Consider the following 22,127-nt stretch of genomic DNA (forward strand, 5'->3'; position numbering starts at 1 on the left):
TTAGCAATGGCTTGAAATAACTTCAACCTTTTTTGTGTACTTAGTAGAACTACTTGAATTTTAAAATATACATTAAAACAAATATTCTTAAGATGCGTGACCCTTTTTAAAAATAATTTATCTATTGAAAGGTTCGAAATATTGATCTGAAGTTGTTAAGAGACGTCCTATGAAATCACAGCCGGAGGATCAATGTCATCAACCCTGAAAAAGGGTAAAAAAGTTTAAACCTTTTTTATGTGCTAAGTAGAACCACTTGTAATTTAGAATATATATTATAAAGTATATTCTTAAGATGCGTGACCCTTTTTAAAATTAATATATCTATTGAAAGGCTTGAAATATTGATTTGAAGTTGCTCAAAGCCGGCCTATGAAATCGCAGCCGGAGGCTCAATATTACTTACACTGAAAAGAAGATAAAAAAGTTTAAACCTTTTTTATTAACTAAGTAGAATCACTTGTAATTTCGAATATATTTTATAAAGTATATTCTTAAGACGCGTGACCCTTTTTAAAATTAATTTATGTATTGAAAGGCTTGAAATATTGATCTGAAGCTGTTTAGAGCCGGCCTATGAAATCGCAGCCGGAGGCCCAATATTACTTCCACTGAAAAATTTTCTTAAAAAAAAAAAAAAAATCCCCCCACATAAAAAAAATCTGGCTATGAATAAATTTCCTTTTATATTACTTGTACTAGTCGGAGATGAATGCTCAAAAATGTCACAAAACACTTTAGGAACTACTGAAAAGCAGATGCACTCTAAAAAGGGAAGGATAGCAAAGGTCTTTTTCCCAGGCATTAGAGATTTTGGCACCGAAGAGTAGTCCAGGAGAAACTAATATCTTGCTTCGATGTTAGTAGGTGTTAGATAAAAAGTTTGAATACATACTTTATCCCATAATTACCTTCATGGTCATACAAGATAAATGTGCCACAAAAAATCAGTCAATTGAAACACTGTGTTCTTGTAAGCCTCTTTGTGTTTGTGCTTTCTTCCCTTTTAACATCGTGTTGTAGAAGAAAGAAGATGGAAGAACTCTATGACTATTCTCGGCATAAATATTATATTTTTATCGGTAAGCGACTTATTTTTTATATTTCGGCGTTGCTTACTTCGTATAGATTTGGGCTATGACATCATCACCTCTGGAGCGGTAGCCATTAATAAACCTTACATGATTGTTGAAAGGTTAGTCGACATGAAAACAGCAGAATTTGTAGGTGTATTTTTTTTGACAGAGATTCCTTTTTAAAAAAAGTTCTGAACACGAATACCGCACCTCAATTTTATATGACACTACCACAAGGAATATTATTGCCAGAGGCAACAAGGCTGTTGAAGCGAATGAGAATCCGGAAGGCCTTCAAGAAGGCGTTATTTATGTACGCAACACCTTAGGCGCGCTCGCTGACATTTATTTAAAATCAAAGCAACAATCCTTCGATAATGCGACACTGTACGCGCTCTTGTACGAGGAAGCTATAAACCTGTTACAAAAAATACTGGATCAACATAAACAAGGATTGAATAGTGTAAATATGGATTTTTATTATTCTTTGTATCTTCCAACCAGTTGGGATTATAAAATAGGAGAAGAATTGTTTCTGCCTCTATTCGTAAAAGCTGGTCTTCTCCATGAAAATGATGGTCCGGGCAGGCTGGTGTTTTTTTCGATGTTAGAGTTAATGTTTCAGTTTATGCAAATATGTAGATACAGGTATGATGCTAAAACCATAAAGTACGGTGATCAGAGCGTTATCTGTACAATAGATTATCAAGGTACATACTCCGTAGATTTGAAATTGGTATCAGCTCAATACCCTGCTTTCAGATTAGCACAAAAAAAGTTGGTGCCACAATTGTTGAAACAGGCTCACTTTGTAATCCCTTTTGGACTAAAGGAACTACGATTGTCATTAATAGCATGTGTGGAAAAGCATTGTGATACTACGTTATCATCAGAATCTATCGACGACATGCTTGAAAAACTCAGTCAAAAGTACAATGGATTTTATGGTTTCGTAAGAGTTAATGGAAAAGAAATTGGGAAAATAATTAAATATTTTTTTTTTTTTTTTTTGCCAGAGAACAAGTGAAATTTTAGATGATCAGCCATTGCCAGACTTGAAATCTCGCTGGACAAATAAACCAATCACTTTAAGGGACATACTTGAACATTTTTTTGGTCATGCAGAAAAAGCCTTTAGAAATGAAATAGATAAACTTCTTGTAGGCAGGAGCAATACAGTACCCAGGCCATTAGATATTTTTTTCACAGGTCGAATCCCGGAAACATTTTTATCTCTGGGGATAATCTCATCAGTTGATTGTTTCTTGGAAAAGTATTTGAAGGAACTGAAAGAACTTTACATATCTGTGGAATTCGATATGTATTCCCCCATATTCAAACGCTTTAACAATGATGAGCGACAAGATGCAACTCAACAGCTTTTAGACTACCGAATGGAAGAATTTAACATGCGCAGAAACCCAATTATACTACCCAACGAAGAACCCAAAAGTTGCTTAAAGCCTATTATCTTCATCAATATTGGTAAATTGACTCATTCGTAGTATCGGCTTCGTATTAACCTAACCTACTTTGAAACCGAACAGAAATATTGCCTACACAAATCCAGACTGTTTATACATACCTAGATAAAGATAGACGAATTGGACAGAAGCAAAATTTTGAATGGTAATGGTGATGGGTATCAAAATATCTTTTAAAAGAAAATCCAACTAAGTTATATTGTCTTGCATAATAGTTATATGCGACCGTTGAATACTTTCATCAAGCAATCACAATTATATCAAAGGCCGATACTATGCATATCAAACAGGTAAAACTACTGGAAGAAACGCTTATAACTGTCAATTCTAATAGTGTGTTTAGACTGAAGTTAGGTTTAGAAAAGATTTTTGGTGACTGTCTTAAAAGGTACTCAAGTTACAAAAAAGATGTGAAAAGAAGAATACCAATGAGCCCGGCATCCAAATTACTTGGCAGGGCTTTCCAAACTACGCGGAATAGGAGTACTTTAAGCAGTGAGGAAAGGATAAAATCAAGCAAAAATCGGCTAAAAAGAATCAGAAATTTATTTGTCTCCTTGGACCCAAACCCATTTAAAGAGCTTATGGCAAACATTGAAATGGACGATCTTTTTGTGACGAAGGACGAATTTCCTGCTTCGGATAACGAGTCATTTACTACATGCCATCCAGGTTACATGTATTTTTTTATAATCACATATCTGCACTGTCTGAACAAGCAAATAGAGAAAAAATTAGAAAGTAATGTAGGATCGAATTGGCAAGCCAAAAACATCTGGTATGGTGTCTCTATTGACAAAAAGCTATTGGATACTGTATTCGGCTCAATAAAGAAATTGGAAAAATCATTCTTTGCAAGCGGAATACTCATGAAGGACGACGAACTTCGAAAAGCAAAGTTCTGCACCCGTGGTGAAGAAATTCTACCAGCTCTCCAACACAAGTATCAACATTTGGACTTTAGGTTGAAAACACACTTTGTTGTTGCACAGATATCTTCAAAGCATATTCAACTCAGTTTACATCAAGTTGTCAAACTGGCATCACCCGAAGAAGATCCAGCGTCCATTATTATTCAGAATGAAATGATACATATCGATAATGTATATGATACACTCTGTAAGAGTATTATGAAGAACATACAAGTCAATTGTCGAGTTGACTATTGTACCATGCACAAAAGTGAGGAAGATACACAATATGATTTCCAGTCATTTGAGATATATAGCAATATCTATCGAAATTTAAAACCATGCGTTGTTGAATTTGTAAGTTAACATACCTATAACAAGCGTCTCAATTTACTAATTAATTCTTGGTAGTTCGAAAAAAACAAGTCAAATTTAGACATGGATTCCAAAATACAACTGAATATCAACACGAAATGCGGTTGCAGTATAAGCATATTTCATCGTGATATTATTGAAGCAGGCCTTATGTCAGTGATAGAAGGTAGAACAACAGATATAGTTTCTTCTTTGACCAACAAAAGACTATTTGGAAACTATGCACCAAATTACATTTTCGTTTTTGGAGATCCGTTCAATTTGGCGCAGGGTTCAAAGATCCACATCATATACACCATGATTATGCAAAAAGCAATTGATGACGGCGTTTATATTAAAGAAAAAGACACAATGACATTTGTACTAAGAGAATCAATTTTCCAATTACTGGAGACGTTTTTAACTGGGAAAAAGCCTTACATGTTTGAAAGGTTTGTCACTGGAACTTTGTGCCAAGTATCAAGCAATACATACGGGATGCGTATTCCAAATTATCCTCCAGACTATTGGAGGGCTTTCACCCGAATAAACAGTAATGGTGATATCAAAAATACTATTACAAAAGATGGTAGTTATTTGGTATTTATTAAGAAAGGGAAGCCAGTTTCAACAAAGGGGCTTATAATTCATTTCAATGAACCAATCTGTAAGTTCGTTACCATGATTTTTCTTCTTCGTTTGTGCTAATGTGACCCATACCTACTTACACATAGTAATCATTCTTAAAATTCTTCGATTAGAAAGTTCACCCAGTACTGTTCCGGACAAGTATGCTCTATTGCACAGCGACACTCCTGGTGATACTTATAATATGTATCACAGTAGCTTGTCGTATTCTACTTTGAATACATTTGTGGTAGAATATGAGCAGAGTAGCAATAATTTATCTATCAAATTATCAAGAGGATGTATGGGCGATATTAGGGACTATATTGATAAAACTTATTACGAAACCGAAATTATCATGGAGCCATTGACACTCGCTTATATTTAACCTATCACTGCTTCAATAAAATCATATATTTTACACAACTGATTAAAACTATCTCTTATTTGGATTGATTTACTTTAAACAACAACTCTGATAAACAAATTTGGCTTCTCTGCCTAACTAATTGTAATAAGACATAAAATTATCATCCAACATACAGTCTTTGATAGTTATGAGGACATACTTATTATTTTTATTTGGATAGTTAAATAAATCTTACGCAGAAGGAGTACCAGCCTTTGCACGAGCAGCAGAAATAAGCGCGGCATGCGACCAAGTAAGATCTCTGGCCCCCGTGGACTTTCCAGATCCCCGTTCATACTGTTCAAACATCGACCCATTGGTCAATGCATAATTTTTAACGGTAGAAAGAAAATTATCCGCACCCAACGCAACATTTTGTGTCATGGCATTAAAAGCAGCGGTACCGAACTTGTACACCATCCCTTCAGCAGCAGCTGTATCGAATTTCTTAAAAAGGGTAAACTAATCGAGGAGACCGTGACTTGACCTGCAAGCGTCTATTTCTTGATAGCATGATAATAAAGTTCTGCATATGCAAAAATACTTTGTAGGACACAAGACTGGGAGTTCCAGATTGATAATCTCGTTTCTAGACAGTTTTTATGGTAATGACTACTGTAGCAAGGTGGATGGGTTTGATGCTGCAAGTTTTTTTTTATTTTACCAAATTTGATATAAGTTTGGGTGTATGATACCGTGTGGTTTTGGGGTCCCATCGTTCCTCTGACGATACGAAAATCAGCATTTAATCAAACGCATGCATAGGTTGCCGGAATCACTTGCAGGCATGCTCTTCTAAGTGAAAGTTACTCCCACATTTACGTTCTTTTCAAAAATGTAAAGTAGGGTTACATCAACTTCGACAAAGTGTTTTAAACCTTTATGCCTGGAGAATGTTCGCCGTGGAACTTAGTAACAAAATCAGATTGTCACACGTTGAGAAATTCTACATGTATAATCTTGTAGAAGTCAGCGATTATGCTTCAAGTACAATTGTCCATTCACCAAAGAGAACTGTAATACCAGTTAATATATTTTTATCACCTGACAATCACTCAAAAAGAACAAAGTATATAGTTGATGAATCGTAGAAGGAGTGTATGTAAATGTAAACATAGTCTCTTTTTTTTCATATAACAAATATGGAATCATTTTTAGTGATCTGTCATTATACTTCCAGAGATCATAAAAGAAATAAAGAACAAAAGAAATATTATGCAGAAAGACAGAGCAAAAAATGAAAAGTGATTTTATGACCAAATTACTAGAGCTCACTTCTTACAATGTTAAAAACTTTATACCCAACTTGACCTTCCTTTAAATCCTAACGCAGTCCACCTATGAGACTCCCTCTTAAACCTGCTACTTTATAAACAACAACAACAAATTGTGTAGAACCTAAACGAAAAGAGAAACATCATTTAGGTCAATTGGATTGAATTTATTGCAACATTTCTTTTTCACTCCAAAAGGACAAGTATATTTGGCTTAATGTCATTAACTTTTTGGAAAGTGACATTTATTTTTTTGATTGCAGACAATCAATTTTCTGAAAGTGACAAAATTTACCGTTATCAATGTAATTGGAACTATAATGAGGGTATGTGCGGTGGGAAACAGAAGTACGAGTGTAACCTTTAACCTTAAAAGAGTTCCCCAATGACAGCTGGGATTATAAATATGTATGAAGATATGAAAGATGTTAGTCACCAAATTCATAACTATCCAAACAATTTCATCCCAAGTCAGCCCGTAAAAAGATAAAGAGATACGCTGTTTTTTAAACAATTTTGCATTTTTGATATCATGCAATGGTAGTTCTGTTCTTATCAATGCACTTTTTCTACTATAGAAAATGGCTCCCCTTTTTATTATAAAGCAAGAACCTTCTTTATCATTCCATCTATAAATATACATACATAAAAAAAAAGAGACCTTAATTATGAATTTATACAGTGACTGATTTGTCATCTTGCTCTGCAGTAACTCCAATTGATGATAGGAGATTAGTTTTAATTTATGTAAAGAGAAAAGGTTCGAACTGGCTTTTAAAAAAGTATATCACTTAATTCCAATTGTAAGGGAAAAAGATAACTTCTTGTACGCCTTGTTATTCTCGTGGATCAATGGGGAGAGTTTTCCCATTGCCATTGTATCGACGGGATGTTCATGTTACATAGATTTAATTGGGCATTATCAGTAAGTGCGATCTCAGCTACAAGTAACACAACATAAGGTGTTTATCGGGAGCAAAAAAAAAAAAAAAGATTACTGCAGACCCCCCACGCCCCCCTCTCCCTTTCTCATTCATAATTTTCATCCAATTGATATCCATGACAACGATAAAAGTAACTAATAAAGACTTAAAACAGTCAAAGTGAATTATGAAACTCCTTTTCTTTTATAAAAAAAAAAAGTATCACCCCCTTTTGTAAAGATGTCAAGTTCGTACCCCGAATACCAGCTATTTTACCTAATTTGTAGAGTTCTTTTTTTTTCTTCGTTTTGTTTTCTTTCTTTTTCTCTTTTTCTGTATTTGAATGTCTCCTGACGAACACACTTCCTTTCTAAAGTCTCAACACAGAGGATCTGTTGTTTCCATTGTTCAGGATGCATTACCGCCACCTGTCCACTTCGAATCGCTTCGAATTTCTGACGCACAGTTAAAGAACTGTAAGAGCAAGAAAATCCGAAATTTTTATGAAGTATGTGAGCTTATGTGTGTATAACCGAAGGGTTAATGCTGACTTTTTTTTCTGTGTATAGCATCAGAATAACATGATCTCAAGATTTGTACAAGTGGATCGTGTAGTGGAAGCTTTACAAAAAGGAGAGTATGATTCACCCACCAATCAATATGGAGCTATCCCTGACGATGAGGAACGTGGCCTTGCGGGAGAAGGACAAGGCCTGTTATCCAGGTCCAGTACTCCCGATATAGACAGCACAAAATCTCCCATGTGGATTATCCATATGGCTATCAACCTGTCCTTCTTGGCTAACATTGCTTTATTTACCACCAAGATCATCTTGGCGTGGTATTCAGGCTCTATGGCCTTATTAGCTTCTGCCTTTGAAAGTTTCCTCGATATCGTGAGCAATGCTATTATTTTCTTTACTGTACGCATCATTCGCCAAAAGAATTACTATACCTATCCTGTGGGAAAATCACGCATGGAACCCTTGGGTATCATTGTCTTTGCCGTCATTATTACCACTTCCTTTTCACAGGTCTTGATTTCCTCGATAGAGAAGTTGACTTCAGGTAGTGCACCAGAACAAATTGATCTGAGCACACAGGCTGTCACAATTCTTGCTGTGAATGTTGTGGTCAAGGCTATTTTGTGGTTCTGGTGTGCGTCCATTCAGGGTAGTTCTAGTGTGGAAGCGTTAGCCTATGATCATGAAAATGACGTCGTCTTTACGATCGCTAGTACATTGTTTCCTCTCGCGGGTAATTGGATGGGTTGGAATTGGTTAGATCCTGTGGGCGCCATCTTGTTGTCCATCTACATCATTTATGAGTGGATGCATGTCTTGCTTGAAAATATTCGTAGATTAACAGGTCAAGCTGCTAGCACCGATGATCTGAAACAATTGACTTATATGGCTTACCGTTTCTCCAAGAAGATTACTGCCATTGATACTGTATGTAACCTGTTTCTTATTTATTTTAAACTTCCGTATTTACTTACAAAACCATGTATAGGTACGTGCTTACTATGTGGGCGATAGATTGATGGTTGAAATTGACATTGTGTTACCTCCTGACGCTCCCCTGAGAGACTGTCACGACCTTGGTGAAGCACTTCAGGTACGATTTTTTTTTTTCGAAACAACAAACATAGTGGATATTAATGCAATATTATAGGAAGCTTTAGAGTCATTAGAGAATGTAGAGAGGGCCTTTGTTCATTTAGATTATAGCTCGGATCATGCTATTGAACATAGAAGAGTGGTCGATGACGTTGGATTCAATCCATAACTATTATATACATATATACACATTACAAATTAAATATATTTCTTACATTACGTCTTTTTTTTATTATTATTTCAAACCCAAAATAAATCGCACTCCATGTGATGTCCCATTTTTTTTTTTTTTTTTCATTGTTATTTTTTTTTGTCTTTTATTTTTCTTTCTTCTTACGCAATTCAGAAAATATGGAAGAGTTTCCTGCTGGTTATTTTTATATCAAGTCTCGTCATTCAGGAAAAGTCATTGATGGTAAGTTGGAAAAAAAAAAGGTTCACAAGTTTCATGTCAACTCATTGCTTTTACTTCATTTAGTGGATGGAGCTTCCATAAAGGTAAGTTTATGCGGGGCAAAAGGGCCAGTAAAAATTGTTTATTTACTAACAAAAAATAAATATCTATATATTAGAATGATGGAAAGATATTAATATGGACACCTAAACATAATGACGATCGAGATAATCAACTATGGTATTACCAGGTATTTTTTTACATGTATATATATATTTTTTTAAAAAAAAAGGATGCTTAAAAGAGCTAACACGATATACCAGGATGGATTTATCATTAATAAATGCTCCGGTAAAGTTTTGGATGTTCGAGGAGGACCTATTACAGATGATGCATGGATCTGTCAATATGATCGTAAATTGATCCCAGAGGCACAAAACCAACGATGGGGATATGAACGAGGTTATATTTATGTCTTATCTGATCCTCATATGGTTCTTGATGTACGTGGTAATTCTACAGCCGATGGCACCCGTATCATTTTACACCATAAGAAATTTGGATATGAAAATACAAGTCAATTATGGGATTTAATACCTGCGGGTCAAGTAAGAGCCGAAAGAGAAGTTTTATTCGAAACAGATTTTGAATAATAAAAAGATATAATTTTTCAATCAACCAAGAAGTTGCCTCCCATTCTATGACTGGTAGGGAAGGATGTATAGGTAAGGTCTTCTTCAATCGATTTAATGGCATCCGTCACATCCTTAAAGTAAAAATGATGTCCGATGAGTTCTACAATACCCGCACGGTGAATGAGTTCCATAGCATTCGGTTGCCCGTTCACCAGAATCACTGTCACGCGTTGTTCGTGGTACGATTGAATAATTTCGTACAGAATCTGAACTGCACTTGCATCAATAAATTCCATACCGCCTAAATCTAATACAATGTACGTCAAATGATGTCGACGAGGTTGTTCAGATGGATGCACTGCCATATCTCCAAACAATTCTAATCTTCGCAACCGATCCTTTAATTGTCCTATTAAAAATGTTAGACCAGAAGAAAAAAAAACCCATTTTCCCTCAAATATATCTACGGCCTCTTTTACCTGTATTTGCAAAATTTAATGGCTCTTCAATACGAACAATCAAAATATTCTTTAAATGCTCCACTTTTTCTTTCAAGTGATGCATGGGCTGGAACTCATAGGCAGTCTCTTTGACTCGACCTAGAATCGTAACGCGAGGGTAGCTCGATTGCTGCACGGTAATCAACAAACTAAACATGACAGCTACCGCTGTTCCCATCTCCAAGGAGAAAAACATGGTCGTCAAAAAAGTGGTGGCCATCAAGGCCACGTCCTTCCATGCACGTACTTTTACGATAAACCTTAAATCGTCGGGTAACTCACGTAATAATGCAAGTGCCGCCAAAAAAATAATGCAGCTCAAGGTGGCATTAGGTAAATAAAATAATTGGGGTAGCAACAAGGAGGTGACAAGAATACAGGTCAATCCAGATAGCAAACCTGACATTTGGGTCTTGGGTCTCAACGATTCGTGTACTTTACTTCTGGGGAACTATTCAAAAAAAAAAAAAAACAATGAGCCGTGTTTATTTCGAGATCGTGTTGTAAACTTACAGAGCCAAAAGCAGGAAATGATTGAAACATGCTACCAAAGATATTTGCAATACCTAGAGCTACAAGCTCTCGATTGGCGCTGACAAAATAAGTATGTTTTCTTGCAAATGTTTTAGCAGCTGCTACGGATTCGACAAAACCAATAATAGTAATGATAGCAGCATTGACAATGATGGCCTTGATATCTGCATGCTCTGGTAATTTAGGTACACTGGGTATGGGTAATGGTGAGCTATAGCCGGAAACCGGATGCCCAACCTGTCCCAGGATGTCTAGGCCGCTTTGGTCTAAATGAAAGGATCGACAGATCACAATACTTGCAATTACAACCACTAATACCTCTGGAATTCGGCTTATCACGGATTTATGTTTTGGCTTGAGGTAACCCCATATAATCAAGATGAACAAGACACCCAATGAAAATGCCGAAGTGAGACGATGGCATTGATTAAAATGGGAGAACACAAATAGGAGTCTTTGGATGGTGGTTGAATCTGGCGTCAATCCTGCTTCGACCGCTAATGCATTGAGACCCAATAACGAGATGGATTGTTGGACAAGTACGAGAATAGCAACAGCTGTGACAAATCCACGTAATAAGGATCTACTCATCAAACTATCGAGAAAACCAAATCTTAATAATCCCAAGGCAAGTGTGAATAAACCAGTGAATAATGCGGTTAAACTCGCGATAGCTGCTGCTGCTTCTGGATCAAATGGATGTCTTGAAATGGCCTGCTGATGTGCGATACCCGAACCAACAATTAATGAGACAGTTGCTTCTGGTCCAACAGATAATTGGCTATAATTGTTATTATGTTTATGGCAGGGAGAGAGATGCAGTTTTAGAAATCATGCTGAAAAAAGAACAATGTAAAAATGTTAAAACTTACGGAGACATGCCTAAACATGCATAGACAATGGTGGTAATGGAGATAGTATACAATCCATGAATGGCAGGTATTTTACAGAGTGCAGTTGCATAAGATAATGCTTGAGGGATAAATAGAGCAGCCAGGGATAATCCTGATATCATATCTTGGCTAAAATCATGACGATTGTAAAGTGGTATCCATTGAAGTATTGGCAGATAATATTTTGATCTGGTATTAAAAGTATTCCAAAACGTGGCAGGTGGAATTGTATTTAAATGTATTTTGTCAGATGGAACTACATTTATAAGGAAAAAAAAAGTGTTGGTTTTATCTATTCATTAAAACTATTTTTTTTTGTATTATTTCTATTACTTGACATTCTCCTTCGACTACTGGGTGCTAATCCGATCAAGTCGTGATCGTCGTTATCTGGATCTTGTATCGAATTGTATCTTTTGGTTCTTTTCGAATTCAAATAAAAAGATTCATTGGAATTGGTGGTTTCATGACTGAGCGTGCTACAGTCATCATCGACTATGTACACGGATGATCGAGCATCATCTGTTAAATACACACACATCGGAGATGAATTTTTATTTTTATTTTATACGCATTAAATACTCGTCCAAATATAGAAAACCATTTTTTTTTTTTTTTTTACCTTTTATAAAGAAAGGTGGTGTATTACAATTCATATGGAATTGAAAATCAGGAGGAAGAGAAAAGAGAAAAGAGAAAGAATGATCAAGGTACAACTTTCTTTTTTATGTTGATGATGTACGAGAAAATTTTAAGGAGACTCGGTTTATAATTATAATAAATAAAATAACAGACAAGAAAAAAAAAAAAAAGCAAAAGAAAAAAAAAAAGTTGTATTTAAATCTGAAAAAAAAAGAAGTCGTGTCTTATCATATGTGTATTTTCTAAAATAAGGGGCGGTGTAAATAAAGTGCCCTGTTTTTGATTAAAACTAACGTTCGGATCACGGTGGCTTGTGCCTTCCAAAAAAAAAAAATATGAAGCACCTGTTGATTCCTGCAAGATTTTTGCTTACGTACACATGATGTGTATTTAATTAAACTTGTTTTAATCCTGTCGCTTTCTATGTCTAATCCCATAAATAGCACGTAGTTTAAACATGTTCTTGGTACCACTAGCTTTTTTTTATTAAATATATGACTGTATATAAAAGATCAACCGGATGAGGTGCTTTTTTTTTGTTTTTGTTTACTCGTCCTCCGGTTCATTACAGCCACATGGATATTGCGATTCAATGCTACTGCAATCAAAAATAGGTTTATGTAAACGCTCATTGACTTTATTATGCATTCCGCATAGCCATTGTGAAGCCGCAAATCGAGATGAGGTCTGTGGTGGAAATTCGGTAATCATCTTATTAAAATGGGTTGCACTAAATACAAAAGTTTGATGGGACGTTTTTTTTTTTAAAAAAAAAAGAAAGCTATTTTCGCGTTACCATTCACCACAAGGATACAGTGTCGAAAATAACATCATGAAATCATACAGTGATTTCCGTTCGTTTCTAGTAGGTGTTTCTGGATATCTTGCCATCATTGTATGCAGAAACTAGAACTTTGTTTAGTAGGGGAAATAGTAGAATTGATCATCTTTCTATATTAGCCATACCTTCCAAGTCGCTCTTCCAAGCTCCTCTCTATTTTTTTTTTTTTTTTTTTTTTTTTTAAAAAAAAAAGAATTAGCATTCGCATAGTACAATGTTCCCCTCCTGCAATAAAACAAATTACTTTTGAGTTTTGTTTCCCATGTACGACATGATGATTTCCTCGCTCGCATTGTCTCCACTAAAGTCTTCAGGTGCTTCGGCATTAGCATATTCATATGGAATTGAAGTGTCATCCGATTGTTTATTAAACAAAAATAACGAAGAAATAAACATAAAGGCAATAATAGCCAGTGTTGCTATGACATGGAATTGTCTCATGGCAAAAAAAAAAAAAAAGTAAAGAAAGGAGTTGTTGCTCAAAAATAAAAACAAAAAAGCAAGTTGAGGTACAGTAATTTACACACATATCTAAAAAAAAAAAAAGTGGGAACTTTATTTTATTGGCTAAAAAAATGGGCCCCCATATCATAATTGTGTTGTAACGGGATTCTAACTGCCCTTAGACTTGACAAATAGCGATATATAACACCAACCGCGAATCCTTAGAGAAACCGATCTCGTCTTATAATGTATAAACTTCGAATTTGGCCTGTGAGAGATGAAGAGCTCAATTCATCAAACGACAAATCGTATCTAATTTATAAACAAATCGAGTAATACAATGTACTACTCGACATATCACGTAACAGTTTAAGTTAAAACACTTTGGACAACGATAATAGCCGATACTGCTATTGCTTCGTCTTGACACGTTCTTACTACATGGACCAGTCAAAAAACGCTACACAACACATGGACCAAATTATTTCTCAAGAATTGTAATAATTATATGATAATTTGGATGAGAAAATAATTTTTGACAATGAGGAGTTTAGATGAAGGGCAAACTTAATCAATCTTAAAATACCATATTTCAATGTGTGTAAATTACGTGATTATGAACTCATTATACGTTTTCGTATAAAAGTAAAAGGTTTATTTTGGGGAGTCTTATGTTTGTCAAAGTAAATCTCTCAATTAAAGAGGGCTTATCGATCTTCACCTAAGAAAAAAAAAGGCTTCATGAAATATAAAACAGTTGAATACTTGTATACATGTTTGTAGATCTAGGGTTGTTCTCCCTAATTTTTTTTTACTATCAGGGATATCCAAACACAACAATTCCAATAGGTCACACAAACATAACTGTATTCTAAGCTGTCTTTCATTCTTATTTTCAAGCAATCACGCGTCTTTTAATGCAACCAACAATAATAAAAATAAACTGTAGCTATTTTGACGGTCTTAAATTCATTGATATTAATACGTTTGCAATATCAACTGACTTCTTAACTTTTTTACATGTGTGACATGGTCTTCATTTGAAACATCGTCCAGCAATAAAAGGTTGATATCGAAACACCTTTTTTTTTTCCATTACATGGAATTGAAATTTTCAACACATGTAAAAAAATAGCCTGAAAGATCAATAGGTTTTCTGTCAGCTCTTGGATTCTTTTAGTCTTGAAATCGTACGCCACAGAAATGTCCAAGACTTTTAAATTCCTCCCATAAAAAATCTTGACGCCACTATTGTCAGGAGCTAGAATTGTAATCTAAAGTAATTATGCCTGTATGAATAACATCGATAAGCTTATTATCTATCACCTCCACCTACTTATTCATCCTTAAAAAAATTCTTTAAATAATGTAATTTCTCCCTCTTTGGCCAAAAAACTGCAGCTTTAATCTTGTTCCTGGTTCAAATTTCTATCTTTGTCCAAGTATTTGCGTCAAAACCCTCTATAAAAAAGCTAGTGCTATTCAAGTAATCGGCTGCATCCCAAATCTTGGATGGGCTTTGCATCTGTTTTTTTTTTAAAAAAAAAAAAAAAAAAAAAAAAAAACTTCTTAAAATTCAATTTTAATGCAAAGCAAGCACCCACATTATGTGTACCGCTGTAACTCCTAGTCCCGCTTTTCTAATCAAGTAATCTACTCTTTATAACTACCTGGGGCAGTATACCAAACTTTCTACTGCCATATAGTGGGCTGTATCCCATAAATCAGCAGCTTATAATTGTAAGGTTTTAATGAGAGATTGTTTTTGCGGCAAGCGGTCGTTGAATAAGATGAGAGTTTGTCTGTCCCTAATCAATCCCTCTTTCTCTTTCCAAAATCTCAAAACGTAGTGTAAAACACCCCCAATCATTTATCATTCATTTTCGTTTATTTATCTTTTTTAAAATAAACACCTTATTCTTGGGATCCGAGTTCGTTTTGTAAGTGACATCCATTATAGTGGCTTCGGGTTAACATCTGGCTTGGTTAATGGCTTTAGCATAAATGAGGAATAAATGAGACGCTTATAAAATCCACTCGGCCTATTGATATATTATGTATTGACTATTGATTAAAGAACATTTAATTTTATCAAAGTGATTAATTGTCATGAGACAACACAGGGAGAGGAGACAGAAAATACTTTGGCATATCGCCTGCGAAGGCAACGTCTCTACTTTTACTAGGCGCGAACCAAGATCCTCTTGTCCAACTGGAATACATACATTCGTTGCATTCTCGAATACGTTTTTCTTCACTCTTGTCGTTTCTATTGGGAGAAACATCACAGCCGCGTTTTTTATCCATACTATTATTCTTGAGCGCCATATCTTTTTGGATTATTGCATGTACGTTACTAATATGCACAGCATTTCTCTAGAAAAATGAAATATCTGTTAGTAAACTTGCTATAACATCAATTACAAAAACCTACTTTTACTTCATCTAAGCGTTCAAGCAGAACACGAAGAACATTTAGGTCTGCTGGACCAGATGGAATACGTAACGAGCCGATTTTGTTACTTATATAAAGGCCATCATCCATCAAGCGTGTCTCTGTTATTTCTCCTTGATTTCCAGCTATTTGAATACATAAACTCTTCATTTTTTTTTTCAGCGACTTTTTGACACAAGTAGACCTATAGACGAAATCGGCGTTGTTCTTTGATTCTCTTAGAATCTTCCTTCTGTCTCCGTAGTATTTATTATCATCTGGATGTCTGGCGAATTCAACATTTATAACATCGTGACCAGCTGCACTGATAATCCTGAGGTCGACTTTGTCACCGATGATATTCTTTGCGGGGCCGGTAATGGAGTCTTTTTTTACTGAAGTTGAGTCTTCACAAACACTTTCACCCCTATAAGATTTAGTGAATTAGATAAAACACATTATTTACTCTCTTCGAATTATAGTACTATACTTACCACTTCAATGTAACATTTGGGGAATCACGGAACAAAGATTCAAAAAGAGGGGCCCACAATTTGTTGACAAAATCAGCTTCCGTATGTTCGTTGTTTTTGTTATCAGAAAATAAAAATGAAGGTGTGAATTTAATTGTCTTCAATCTATTAAAATGTCCATAATATAAAATTAATAAATAGTACATGCTACGGAATAATATTATATGACTAACACTTGGGCATAACACTCAAAATATTTTTCTTTGGGTGTAAAGGCATATTCGGCTTGTTTTTTTAAACACATGACATACGCTTCTTTTAAATCCTCAACAGCTATCTAAATAATTTATAAGTAAAATAATCTAGGCTTAACAGTTATCTTCTTACCTTTTCTATTTCTTTTAATTCATGTTTGATGTCACTGTCAAGTCTTCTCCACGCTTGCATTGTAGTATTGAATTTTTCTTGTAATTCTTTCCATTCTTTTGCGGTAAAAAACTTTTTCTGACCATCATCTGAACAATCACTTAAATCAAGGATCGAATTGAAACCATGGCTAAAAGTCAAAGTAAGGTATATTATAATAAATCAGTATACCGTTTGGCACAAACCTGACAATGTTTTTATCGGAGTTTTTTAAATTCTTATAGCTTTTGTTATAGTAAGTGTTGATAGCAGCGTTCTTAATCGTTTCTCCAGGTACAGTTTTCTCAGAGATTACCTAAAAGAAAAGTTGATTACATTTATGTATCATTTCTCACATCATAGTATCGTGTAATATCTTACTATCTTTGACTTTAATCTTTTGGATGATCTATTATCTACAACTTCATCGGCTTTTTGTTTGTTTCTGTTGTCAACTATTTTTTTTCTAGTCCAGAAAGCATTATATGCGTCCGTTCTTAGTTCCTAAACAAACGGTACATATAAGGAGCTGGTTTTTTCTATAAAATCTATTTAAACCAACCATGAAGTCTCCTTCTTTGATAGAATTGCAAATATCACGCAAGTAGCTAGTTGTTGTCTCATCGGTCAAGATGGAATCTACACATTCTTTTATCATCCTTTCTGCATTTGCTCTATCTTGGGCCGCATAATTCTTAAATTTTAAATAGTTTAAAATTGAAAAGTCCTCCAATTGATAATTGATATTTATATATTCATTTAAAGTGCTACTTGATTCGATCTACTTGTTAATTTATCTTATAATATAAAGCGTTAAGCTTGATTATACCTCATTTTGTTAACTTTTATGTATTGATAAAGTGTATTCAGGAATAATTTGTATGCAGGAATGAACACTTTTTTTTCTCTTTCTTTTTCGTACACGCTTTATTTGTTCAAAAGCGTGACGTGTTTTATGTACATGATTAGTGCGAGTATAATGAAGTAAAATAGAATTATAATAGACCATGATGGGTAAACAAGCTAGCTATTTGCCAAATACTTTTGAATTCTAGTTTATAAATCGACTTTGATGTAGCCAAGCCAGACCGAGATAAGTTCACTTTTAGTTTAAACAAAACCTTTTCTTACGAAACTCACTCCAGTGCAGGCTAAAGTGGACTACAATATTTCGCCTAAACGTAATAGTTTTGCGTTTACTCGGAGCAACAGCAAACATGGTTAACAACACATAATTGTTCATAGGTCGTTTAGCCGGTTACTAATTTACATGGGAATGTAAGTTTCGGAGGTACCATCACACTAATAGGAACAGTGTCTAAACAGTAATCAAAAGGTGCGAATATATAACTTATACATATTACTAACCAACATATTTAATACTAGCAGCTTCGCAGAAGACAATAATCATGAATGCTGAAATAAAAGATGATCTTTATTATGTGTTCCAAGGGTTATGCATGTAGTAATCCTAATATCCAATGCTAGAATAAGCTGGCAAAGCTCGGCTAAGGCAGACTTACTCTCTCTATCACAATAGGAAAGGCTCGGCCAATGCTAAGTGAAAGAGTGCACTCAACAGATAAAGTATGGTTTGGTGTGTATACGTAGTGTACGACTGGTACAAGTACATGGGAGTATTCATTACTATTAGCATACTAGTGATGCGACATGCGAAGCATATAGTTATTACCTGAAGCAAGAATCAATCTTAATATCCAATGCTAGAATAAGCTGGCAAAGCTCGGCTAAGGCAGACTTACTCTCTCTATCACAATAGGAAAGGCTCGGCCGATGCTAAGTGAAAGAGTGCATTCAACAGATAAAGTATGGTTTGGTGTGTATACGTAGTGTACGACGGGTACCAGTTCATGGAAATAATCAATACTATTACCAATCTAGTGATGCATGTAATTATTACCTGAAGCAAGAATCAATCCTAATATTCAATGCTAGAATAAGCTGGCAAAGCTCGGCTAAGGCAGACTTACTCTCTCTATCACAATAGGAAAGGCTCGGCCGATGCTAAGTGAAAGAGTGCATTCAACAGATAAAGTATGGTTTGGTGTGTATACGTAGTGTACGACTGGTACCAGTTCATGGAAATAATCAGTACTATTACCAATCTAGTGATGCATGTAATTATTACCTGAAGCAAGAATCAATCCTAATATTCAATGCTAGAATAAGCTGGCAAAGCTCGGCTAAGGCAGACTTACTCTCTCTATCACAATAGGAAAGGCTCGGCCGATGCTAAGTGAAAGAGTGCATTCAACAGATAAAGTATGGTTTGGTGTATATACGTAGTGTACGACTGGTACCAGTTCATGGGAAATTGTCAATACCATTACCAATCTAGTAATGCATGTAATTATTACCTGAAGCAAGAATCAATCCTATTATTCAATGCTAGAATAAGCTGGCAAAGCTCGGCTAAGGCAGACTTACTCTCTCTATCACAATAGGAAAGGCTCGGCCGATGCTAAGTGAAAGAGTGCATTCAACAGATAAAGTATGGTTTGGTGTATATACGTAGTGTACGACTGGTACCAGTTCATGGAAATAATCAATACTATTACCAATCTAGTGATGCATGTGATTATTACCTGAAGCAAGAATCATTCCTAATATTCAATGCTAGAATAAGCTGTATTCAACAGAGAGATGGAATAAAAACTGCATCGTACCCTCTGTGAGGAAATAAATTAGAAATGACGTCAACGTTAAAAAAAATTGATTTTCTTCCGACGCAACACCGCAGTGGGTTCATATTTTCCTTTTTTTTAAAAAACAAAAAGTCGATCAAGTGATAATTTAATTGGTAGTGCTATGCTACATCATCCATATTTCAAATGATTTTGAATCTATGTGTACGAAATCGACAAATATAAAATAATTTTTGCTTATTTAAAATACGTGAATGTAAGACTCGTTTGATGCGAGCTTTTGTTGCATCACCGTCTCACGTTTACTGGGCGACATGCTTTATGGTAATAAGCTGATGGGCTATGAGTAAAGCTTCGCTTATCGGTGGCTATAATAATTTTAGCAAATTGAATATGTTATAATCAACACTATATTTCGTATGGAGCACCATCAACATTATTGTCTATTTTGGTTTCCAACTCACTCCCGTCTAGATTACTGGAAAATTTGACTAAGCTTTCACGATGCATGTTTTCTTCGAGCAGTATGACCAAAAGCACGGGATATGAAATGAAATATAAAAAGTCACTTTTTCCATTTTTTGTCTTTTTTTTTCTACTTCAAAGCATCAGGATTATGGCAGATCAATTAGAAGAAGACGGTTTCGTGAAAGTTGAACGTTTTAAATATAAGCCCGTGACCAACAAAAAAAAGAACAAAAAGAAGAATACCTATACATTTAAAGATTCAGACGATTGGACCATCGATGATGTCACAACAACTTTGAAAGATCGCAAGTAAAGACGACTTTTATTTTTTGTTAGTTGGAATATTGGCAGGAGATAACTCATTCACATTCTATAGAGAAGCTTTATTGAGTAGTCGTTTTTATAAGGAATTGACTGGTAATTCATCGTCATTTTACTTTTTTTTTATGTATGTCTGACCCTTTTTATGGAAATAGTGGTTTTCGATGATCACTTATTATCCACCAAGCCCTTCGATATCGTTTGCTACGGTATCGGTTCTGTACAGAAATCCAAGAACGCCCAGTATCAATTTGTGTTGGCGTTATTACTCCGTGATTTATTAAAGGTAGAAGGGATATATAGAGCTTTTTCATATGATTCTGATTTGTTTGTGTGCATGTGTTTTTTAGATTCCAGGTACAATGTACATATTTGATCCCGTCATGACTGACTTGGATAAAGAATTATGTCAACTTCACAACATTGAAATCATCAAGGAAAACGAGAGTGGTAAAAGATCAATAGAGAAGGATACCTTGTTTTATATGCCACATTGCGGAAGAGGATTATATAGTAACACTCTCAGTGTCAATTGGAATAAGGATCAACTTGCTCGATTGACCATTATCGGCAATAGATTTGACATGTATGTTGGAAGGTAAAAAAAAAAAAAAAATTAATAGCAAAGATAACTTTGTGTGATATAACCTGGGAAAATTAACACCATTGCTAGTCAATTGGAGAAAGATCTGGTGAGAGAATGCCCTTATCTTATCCCTGCTGTGAAAATTGCAGATGTTGTTTCATTTCCCAAAGAGTTTGACAACAACCAAATCTTCAATGACCTTTCGATACAAACATTTCCTAAAAAGACACTAGAAGGACTGTCGGATACTTTCTGGGAAAGTGTACCTAAAGCGGATGAAGAGAAGCGTGATAGAGAATAATAAATTTGGATTTTTCGTTGGTGTATAATTGCTCTTTCTTTAAAATGCTGTCATCAGCTTGTGCTTGGATCATGGATGGATTAGGATACGGCCCCGTTTTATAATCGTATCATTTAAAAGTGACAGGAATCCTCTGAAAAACTCATATGAGGACAACTATATGCAAAATTACATACTATGATGATGTTGCTTTCCATAACCCAAGCTTTTTTATTCTTTCTCTTTTTTATAAATTGCGCTTGAGTAAATTTGACGATTAATATTGAATCAACTGCCTCTATGCTCAAAAAGCCCGACTCAAACTTTCCAAAATGCTATAAACATTGAAATAAGAGTATACGAGTAGTATTGGCGGGATAAAGAGTATTTCTTTAAATAAAATAGAGTTTAGTAAAGAAGGTCTTTAAAATTGCGAATTGAGTGAGCACCACATCTAGTTTAAACAAAAGCGGAACTGTTAGGAAATAAATGGATTTAAGTATAGCTTATATGCTTATAAATAAGAGATACAATGATAAAATGTAATCAAGGGATCAATCAGAATGATAATAGAGCTGAATAATATATAAAACTAATAAGTCAAAGTGTTGAAATGTGAGTAAAATAATAGATGAGGATTTTTATTTAGGAGAGGTCTTATGGATGCCTATTTATGGTGATGGACGTATAATCCAGTCACTGAAATTGAAGAAATTGGGAAAATTTATAGAAGAGATTGAGGTAATTGCGCCCACTAAGAGGTCACAGATCTGAGGATAAGAAAAAGGTGAAAAGAAGTAGTTTTGACAGGTGCAAACCCGAAAAGGTGTATTGCACTTTAGTAGGTGTTTAAAAAGAAAGAAAAATTGGACACTTTATTATGGACGAAAAAAAAAAATTAATTAAACAACGTATGACGGTCTATGAAAAAAAA

General features: G+C 34.9%; 8 protein-coding genes across 8 annotated transcripts; 4 read left to right on the top strand and 4 right to left on the bottom strand.

Annotated features, from left to right (window-relative positions):
* The first annotated feature begins 1,832 nt into the window (after positions 1-1,832).
* EV154DRAFT_64105 (uncharacterized protein) lies at positions 1,833-4,891 on the top strand. Its single transcript, XM_051607705.1, has 7 exons — positions 1,833-2,028; positions 2,093-2,561; positions 2,624-2,705; positions 2,776-2,850; positions 2,904-3,828; positions 3,883-4,492; positions 4,560-4,891. Exons 1-7 carry the CDS (start codon positions 1,984-1,986, stop codon positions 4,838-4,840), a joined length of 2,487 nt encoding a protein of 828 aa, XP_051452520.1. The 5' UTR covers positions 1,833-1,983; the 3' UTR covers positions 4,841-4,891.
* A 162-nt stretch (positions 4,892-5,053) lies between these two features.
* On the bottom strand, positions 5,054-5,606 carry EV154DRAFT_577030 (Six-hairpin glycosidase-like protein; the record flags this gene model as incomplete). The annotated part of the gene is made up of 3 exons (XM_051606515.1): positions 5,054-5,308; positions 5,406-5,450; positions 5,526-5,606. The coding sequence occupies 3 exons, from the start codon at positions 5,604-5,606 to the stop codon at positions 5,054-5,056; spliced, it is 381 nt and encodes a 126-aa protein (XP_051452521.1).
* Positions 5,607-7,181: 1,575 nt separating this feature from the next.
* Positions 7,182-8,954, top strand: EV154DRAFT_64124 (cation efflux family-domain-containing protein). The gene is made up of 4 exons (XM_051607706.1): positions 7,182-7,566; positions 7,628-8,509; positions 8,571-8,675; positions 8,743-8,954. The coding sequence occupies exons 1-4, from the start codon at positions 7,402-7,404 to the stop codon at positions 8,749-8,751; spliced, it is 1,161 nt and encodes a 386-aa protein (XP_051452522.1). The 5' UTR covers positions 7,182-7,401; the 3' UTR covers positions 8,752-8,954.
* Positions 8,955-8,962: 8 nt separating this feature from the next.
* Positions 8,963-9,733, top strand: EV154DRAFT_64126 (ricin B lectin domain-containing protein). Its single transcript, XM_051607707.1, has 4 exons — positions 8,963-9,092; positions 9,156-9,175; positions 9,250-9,321; positions 9,395-9,733. The coding sequence occupies exons 1-4, from the start codon at positions 9,029-9,031 to the stop codon at positions 9,722-9,724; spliced, it is 486 nt and encodes a 161-aa protein (XP_051452523.1). The 5' UTR covers positions 8,963-9,028; the 3' UTR covers positions 9,725-9,733.
* An 8-nt stretch (positions 9,734-9,741) lies between these two features.
* EV154DRAFT_486431 (sulfate transporter family-domain-containing protein) lies at positions 9,742-12,289 on the bottom strand (the record flags this gene model as incomplete). Its single annotated transcript, XM_051598849.1, has 6 exons — positions 9,742-10,115; positions 10,186-10,657; positions 10,720-11,521; positions 11,613-11,889; positions 11,967-12,155; positions 12,256-12,289. 6 exons carry the CDS (start codon positions 12,287-12,289, stop codon positions 9,742-9,744), a joined length of 2,148 nt encoding a protein of 715 aa, XP_051452524.1.
* A 207-nt stretch (positions 12,290-12,496) lies between these two features.
* Positions 12,497-13,462, bottom strand: EV154DRAFT_525748 (ERV/ALR sulfhydryl oxidase domain-containing protein). Its single transcript, XM_051603324.1, has 4 exons — positions 13,361-13,462; positions 13,242-13,269; positions 13,072-13,181; positions 12,497-13,005 (listed from the first exon to the last, which is right to left on the bottom strand). Exons 1-4 carry the CDS (start codon positions 13,387-13,389, stop codon positions 12,822-12,824), a joined length of 351 nt encoding a protein of 116 aa, XP_051452525.1. The 5' UTR covers positions 13,390-13,462; the 3' UTR covers positions 12,497-12,821.
* Positions 13,463-15,380: 1,918 nt separating this feature from the next.
* EV154DRAFT_64209 (uncharacterized protein) lies at positions 15,381-17,071 on the bottom strand. Its single transcript, XM_051607708.1, has 5 exons — positions 16,855-17,071; positions 16,701-16,804; positions 16,489-16,632; positions 15,995-16,421; positions 15,381-15,936 (listed from the first exon to the last, which is right to left on the bottom strand). The coding sequence occupies exons 1-5, from the start codon at positions 16,912-16,914 to the stop codon at positions 15,661-15,663; spliced, it is 1,011 nt and encodes a 336-aa protein (XP_051452526.1). The 5' UTR covers positions 16,915-17,071; the 3' UTR covers positions 15,381-15,660.
* Positions 17,072-19,660: 2,589 nt separating this feature from the next.
* EV154DRAFT_525756 (SRR1-domain-containing protein) lies at positions 19,661-21,713 on the top strand. Its single transcript, XM_051603325.1, has 5 exons — positions 19,661-20,315; positions 20,383-20,423; positions 20,483-20,613; positions 20,678-20,925; positions 21,001-21,713. The coding sequence occupies exons 1-5, from the start codon at positions 20,155-20,157 to the stop codon at positions 21,212-21,214; spliced, it is 795 nt and encodes a 264-aa protein (XP_051452527.1). The 5' UTR covers positions 19,661-20,154; the 3' UTR covers positions 21,215-21,713.
* The last annotated feature ends 414 nt before the right edge of the window (positions 21,714-22,127 follow it).

The sequence above is a fragment of the Mucor mucedo genome (assembly GCF_025094135.1).
Source record: "Mucor mucedo strain NRRL 3635 chromosome Unknown EV154scaffold_144, whole genome shotgun sequence".
Classification (NCBI taxonomy): domain Eukaryota; kingdom Fungi; phylum Mucoromycota; class Mucoromycetes; order Mucorales; family Mucoraceae; genus Mucor; species Mucor mucedo.

Bases quoted from the DNA above. Each gene is read 5' to 3' on its own strand.
- EV154DRAFT_64105 (XM_051607705.1), top strand. From the start codon at position 1,984: ATGCTTGAAAAACTCAGTCAAAAGTACAATGGATTTTATGGTTTC. The intron at 2,562-2,623 runs GTAAATTGACTC...GAAACCGAACAG, and splicing joins TATTATCTTCATCAATATTG to AAATATTGCCTACACAAATC. The intron at 3,829-3,882 runs GTAAGTTAACAT...AATTCTTGGTAG, and splicing joins AACCATGCGTTGTTGAATTT to TTCGAAAAAAACAAGTCAAA.
- EV154DRAFT_64124 (XM_051607706.1), top strand. From the start codon at position 7,402: ATGTCTCCTGACGAACACACTTCCTTTCTAAAGTCTCAACACAGAGGA. The intron at 7,567-7,627 runs GTATGTGAGCTT...TTCTGTGTATAG, and splicing joins AAATCCGAAATTTTTATGAA to CATCAGAATAACATGATCTC. The intron at 8,510-8,570 runs GTATGTAACCTG...AACCATGTATAG, and splicing joins AGATTACTGCCATTGATACT to GTACGTGCTTACTATGTGGG.
- EV154DRAFT_64126 (XM_051607707.1), top strand. From the start codon at position 9,029: ATGGAAGAGTTTCCTGCTGGTTATTTTTATATCAAGTCTCGTCATTCA. The intron at 9,093-9,155 runs GTAAGTTGGAAA...TACTTCATTTAG, and splicing joins TTCAGGAAAAGTCATTGATG to TGGATGGAGCTTCCATAAAG. The intron at 9,176-9,249 runs GTAAGTTTATGC...TCTATATATTAG, and splicing joins TGGATGGAGCTTCCATAAAG to AATGATGGAAAGATATTAAT.
- EV154DRAFT_525748 (XM_051603324.1), bottom strand. From the start codon at position 13,389: ATGTCGTACATGGGAAACAAAACTCAAAA. The intron at 13,182-13,241 runs GTATGGCTAATA...ACAAAGTTCTAG, and splicing joins TTGGAAGAGCGACTTGGAAG to TTTCTGCATACAATGATGGC. The intron at 13,006-13,071 runs GTAACGCGAAAA...TTTTGTATTTAG, and splicing joins CTGTATCCTTGTGGTGAATG to TGCAACCCATTTTAATAAGA.
- EV154DRAFT_64209 (XM_051607708.1), bottom strand. From the start codon at position 16,914: ATGCAAGCGTGGAGAAGACTTGACAGTGACATCAAACATGAATTAAAA. The intron at 16,805-16,854 runs GTAAGAAGATAA...TAAATTATTTAG, and splicing joins AATTAAAAGAAATAGAAAAG to ATAGCTGTTGAGGATTTAAA. The intron at 16,422-16,488 runs GTAAGTATAGTA...TAAATCTTATAG, and splicing joins CCAAATGTTACATTGAAGTG to GGGTGAAAGTGTTTGTGAAG.
- EV154DRAFT_525756 (XM_051603325.1), top strand. From the start codon at position 20,155: ATGGCAGATCAATTAGAAGAAGACGGTTTCGTGAAAGTTGAACGTTTT. The intron at 20,316-20,382 runs GTAAAGACGACT...CACATTCTATAG, and splicing joins ACAACTTTGAAAGATCGCAA to AGAAGCTTTATTGAGTAGTC. The intron at 20,614-20,677 runs GTAGAAGGGATA...TGTGTTTTTTAG, and splicing joins TACTCCGTGATTTATTAAAG to ATTCCAGGTACAATGTACAT.